Here is a 5,030-nt window from a genome sequence, read left to right on the forward strand (position 1 = left end):
TATGTTTTTCTAAATATGGGAGCATTTTATGAGCACCATAAATAGGCCATACACGTTGGATTCATTAGTCAACCAGCAATTAGAAGCAGAGGCCTCTTGACTGCATACTGAAGATTCCAATAATTTGCAGGCATTGCTTGCATTAAACTGGAAGAGGGATATATGTCTATTTTAAATAGAGGTACAAACTGAAATAGCCTGTTAGACTGAAGGTTGATACTGAAGAATCAGAAGGACAGCAAAATAAATGGGTGAGCAATTTACTTTACATATAGAGAGGTGACAGATTTGGGCAAATTACCCCGGCATGGCAAGAGTAACCTGGTGATAGGCTGTAACCAGCAGCCACTGGAGAGAAACAGTGAATTGGTTTTTCAGTTCTAATGGCAATACTTCAAAATATTATTTTCAATTATTAACCAGCTCCAGCAATTAGAGAATATTCAGCATAAAGCTACTTATGAAACAGTTTGAGTTGAAACTGGCAAGTAGTTAATACCTATGAAGAAAATCTAGGCAGGCAACTTGGTAGGAAGCATTTCCAGCCAAGAAACTTGGAGCTTTTGTGATCTTTGTTCTTAAATTCCAACAGCTGTTTCTCTTCCTGAGAAACTCAATTAGTGGGACCATAGTTTCAGGAACTACTTCTGAAATATGAAACAAGTATCTGATTCTCTGGGAAAATAAGTTGAATTGGTTGTTAAAACTAATTTCCAGGTGATTATCTAGTATGCCAAATACTGGCAACATGTATACTTGCATTCCAGTTATGTCCACTGCTTTTCACAAGATATGCTGCTTTCTGTACAGTGGGATTCTTCCTCCACACCCCTGTGTTCACATAATTTCTCAGGCTCTAACATAAAGAAGTAAGTCTTTATCTGTGAAGCTTAACAGGTACCACAGCACGAATTAACAGACATGTATCAAATCTTTAGCGCTAATGCCCTTTGCCAGAATTTAAGAGGGTGTAAGTGCGGGATATATTTATTTTACTGATTAGGATGTAGTTTTGATGAGCTAGGTAATTAGCCACAACAACAACAAAAAAAAAAGTAAAAAAGAGGAAAAAAAAGGGAAAGTTAAACCAGTAGCTATTTTGAGAATACTGTTTGGACTGTGGGGTAGACAGGTAAGCCTTCTTGTTTTGAGTAAAACCCCAAACATATGCAAGTATGTTCACGATGTATTTACTATGTAATACTGATAAAAGTATTTTCATTTTTTGTCTCACAAACTTACTTAAATGGTTTTCCTGCAGGGTAGCTGAAGCACAGGCTTTGTCCTAGGCATTCAGAATGTAAAAATCAGTCCTACAGACAGTAGATCTGACCAGAATCCTGTAAAAACATTTAAACCCACAGAATCAGCCCCATTCCTCACAAAAGCCCAGTAGCTGCAGTCCTCATGTAGCAACACACAGTTAACTAAGAGTTTGCAAAGTATAACTATTTTAGTACGTACTTTACATACAATCCATTTCTTTAAGCTCAAGCAGTCAGATCACTGTTATCTGTAAAATGCTTTACTGACTTTCTTCCTCTATTTATTTTGTCTTTATATAGCAGTAATTCCCTATTCTGTGACAGCATGCCATTCCACTTCAAATATACTTCTTTTCTACACATATGGGCAGGATTAGCTCAGGAAAACTTCACTCCTCCTTCCAAAGAGGGACCAAAAATACAAAACATGTGCCCAAAGCAAGCACTCCGATCCAGACTCAGATTACATGGCTGACAATATTTCTAGAATAGGTTAAAGCCAAAAGGCTTGAACTGGAGTCAACTATATGAACTATAGTAATCTTGAATAATCCAAGTAGTCATACCGGATAAAGTTGTCAGTGGTTGTAATTCAAATGTGTCCTTACCTGCCAAGGGGCTTAAATCATAGCTTTAGTAGTCAGGTAACACAGAAAAAGATCCACATAGTCTGCAACAACAGAGCTACGCAGTCACCAAGTACTCGGGGAAGCTCCACATCTGCATCTCCACTGCTGACCTTGCCCGGAGCAGGACCTGTCCTGCCTCCACTCAGCAGAGCGGAGCTGCTCTGGCCATGCCTCTGGGGAACTGGTGTATATGCAGGAGCAGTCAGTGTCACGCTGCTCCTGACCAGAGGCAGGGTCATCTGAGAAAACCGTGAGATACTGTAGTCTTAGGCAGAACTGCACCACGTGGAGCATTTAGCCTGAGGAGCAGCCACTGGCTGTGGGGTCTGGAATAGCTTTCTCAAAGGAGAAAGTCTTCACTGGTGGTAGCAAATCTCTAGGCTGAAGCACAGGTGCTTCCTGCATGCCGTCACCAGAGGGAACAGTATTCACTGGAGTACAGAAAGCTTAGATTTTGTGTCCCGGAGAAGGTAATCCTGGCACAATTACTCCACCAGGTTGCATAAGATTTGCAGAGGAAGGGACAGGCTGAAACCTACCAGGTTTCTGGGTGGGAAGCGTTGGTCCCGGCATAGCTGGCCTTCTGAGAGTAGAGGTCGAAATCGCTCTGTGAACCAACCTCTCAAGGATTTTTTTTTAAAAAGGGGGGGGGGTGACACCGGAGGTGAGAAGAGAGGAGGAGGAGGATGGAGCCCAAGGCAGGCCTTTCTCACTTGACATTAGTTGGCATGTGAGGCTCAGGATGCACTTCTGGCAGTTACAGTTCTTATTCTCTGAAAGAAAAACATTAACAGAGAAACAAAGCAAAGCTCAACACAGCTGGCAAGATGGTTTCACACAATAGGAATAGGATGATGAAGGGAGAGGAAATTGCCGGTTACAAGTAATGGTATCATGAGTGATTATGTCCAGTATCTTGCAATCAGCAGCACTTTCACACAAAAGCTGATGTAGAAGACAATCTGGAAGCGCATTACTACACTGTGCAGGATGACTGGCAGTCTGGATAAGCAGGTAGGCTGCTGTCTGGCTCAGGATGGATGGGTCTACGGCAAGCACGTTAGAATTTCCACAGCTAGAGACAAAAGCTGATGCCAGGGTGGGCTTACGCTGTGCGTATTAGCACTGCTGGAAGCAGAACAAACGGTGGCGGGACCCCTCAGAGGAACAGAACAGAGCTGGTTCTGGAGAGAAGAATTATGATCGCTCCCACAGTCATCTTAGACTTGGCACTAAAGAGATTGTGACACTCAACAGGGGAAACAAATCTTCCCCCCTGGCTTTTCAGAGCAAGTCCCTTGTTGCTAGTGCAGACCTCAGCCTTGTTTCCTTGTTTATTAAATTCATATTAGTAGCTACTTTTAATAAGCAGCAACAGTCTTGTATTATTAGGTGAAGATCTTTAGAGTGAAGTAAATAAAAATGTTTCTTCAGGAATTTAATTTCATCAAAACTTTCTCTTTTTTTGTTGAAGGTATGAGCAATTCAGATGTGATGGTTGCTCTTCAGCGTGGGTACAGAATGCCACGCATGGAAACCTGTCCAGCAGAGCTTTATGATATCATGAAAACGTGCTGGAAAGACAAAGCAGAAGAGAGGCCAACATTTGATTATCTACAGAGTGTGCTTGATGACTTCTACACAGCAACAGAAGGGCAGTATCAACAACAGCCATAGAACAAAGAACACTTTTTCTATTGACATGGCTCATTGGCACAGACTATTATTTGGACAGACTGCTCAAACCAATTACTTCATGAGTTTGGATGTCTTCACCAAGTGTGGAAGCTGAAATACTGAAGGAAAGAGTAATTCTGCAGAAACATAATAATGTTTTTATTTGGTTAAAACAGTTTCTCTAAAGCATCAAGTTCTCCTTAAATGTTTTGTTTTGCATCTGCAGAAACATCCCAAAACAAGCAGGCTTTTTGGGGTGGGGAGAGAGAAGGAAGGAAAGCAATCACACACTGGTACAGTTTGACAACCCCTTCTTAAGATCCAAGCCAGGCAATACATTACAAGGAGACCTTTATAAAAGGGGAAAGAAAATACAGGAACAGCTGTTTTCAAAAGAAAGTGCTGAAGGATAAACATACATATTTAAGATGTGGTGATGTCTTATTTTTATATCCTTGTTATTTCACGTTAGTATCTCGAGTACTGTCACCTCTTGTAAGGCTTTCTAAACAGTATCATGGTTTCCTTTAAGGAAGGGTTATGTATGTAATTCTTTACACTGAAGATGATTCCATTTTACTGCTGTATTACTCATACTAAACTTAAAATCCTTTCCAAAGCATCGCACAGTCATCACAGATGCAGAAGTGCAATATGAACACCCATGATGGCAGAAGCAGCAGCAAACCTAGCTCTGTGTTCAACCTTAGTTTCCCACAAGGCTAAAGTCATCATCTGAAATCTATGGGAAAGCACAGGATTTTGAAGGAAGTTAATACTTTCATTGCAGTCACTAAGACTGTTACCAATGAAAAATATTTTAATCTTAATTTTTAATCCTCTGATTATTCAAGAATATTCCTTATATTTTTGCTGCTTTAATTAACTAACCTCAAATCTGTTTTAAAGCTAAAACCAGCTCTAGCACTATCAAAAACAATTTGTGGAAATATGCAATAGGATATCAGGTTACATTGCAGTGACACTACAAGTTTCATTGCTCAGTAATCTAATTCATAACAGTGAATGTAGTTTGCCAAGCTCTACATATTGAAATGTTCTATCAATTCCTTACCAAAACAACTGAGCTAGTGTAATTGCAATGTAACTAGAGCAAAAAGTATTTTTTTCCCCAGTGACAGTGGTTCTTACAGCTGAAACCCTGTACATCTTTGCCACCCCTCAGCCCAATTGTTTAGGCAAATGGTACTTTGCAGAAGCTTAAAAACCCTTTTGATGTAGCTTCAGTGTGCCTGCACTGCAGTTGAAGTTCAGCAGCATAAATATTCATTGCTTTTCTCTTCCATTGGCTTCCTTCAGTCAAACTGTGCAGTTTAGGCAGACTATCAGTTAAATATGTAAATAGTTTCTATTGTATGGTGATTTTTAATTTTAATAAACACTTAATCTGAAGCAAGTTGTATGGTAGTAATTTGAGATAAAACAGATGGCTGATGTT

At 40.1% G+C, this 5,030-nt stretch overlaps 1 protein-coding gene across 5 annotated transcripts in view; it reads left to right on the plus strand.

Moving 5' to 3' along the window:
- LYN (LYN proto-oncogene, Src family tyrosine kinase) overlaps positions 1–4,984 on the plus strand; it is a 53,260-nt gene extending 48,276 nt beyond the window's left edge. For all 5 annotated transcript variants that reach the window (XM_040586293.1, XM_040586290.1, XM_040586292.1 and 2 more), the window contains exon 13: positions 3,369–4,984. In XM_040586293.1, the coding sequence (XP_040442227.1) occupies positions 3,369–3,571 (203 nt within the window). In that variant the 3' untranslated portion in view covers positions 3,572–4,984. The remainder of the gene's footprint in view (positions 1–3,368) is intronic.
- The last annotated feature ends 46 nt before the right edge of the window (positions 4,985–5,030 follow it).

The sequence above is a fragment of the Falco naumanni genome, chromosome 3, assembly GCF_017639655.2.
Source record: "Falco naumanni isolate bFalNau1 chromosome 3, bFalNau1.pat, whole genome shotgun sequence".
NCBI lineage: Eukaryota > Metazoa > Chordata > Aves > Falconiformes > Falconidae > Falco > Falco naumanni.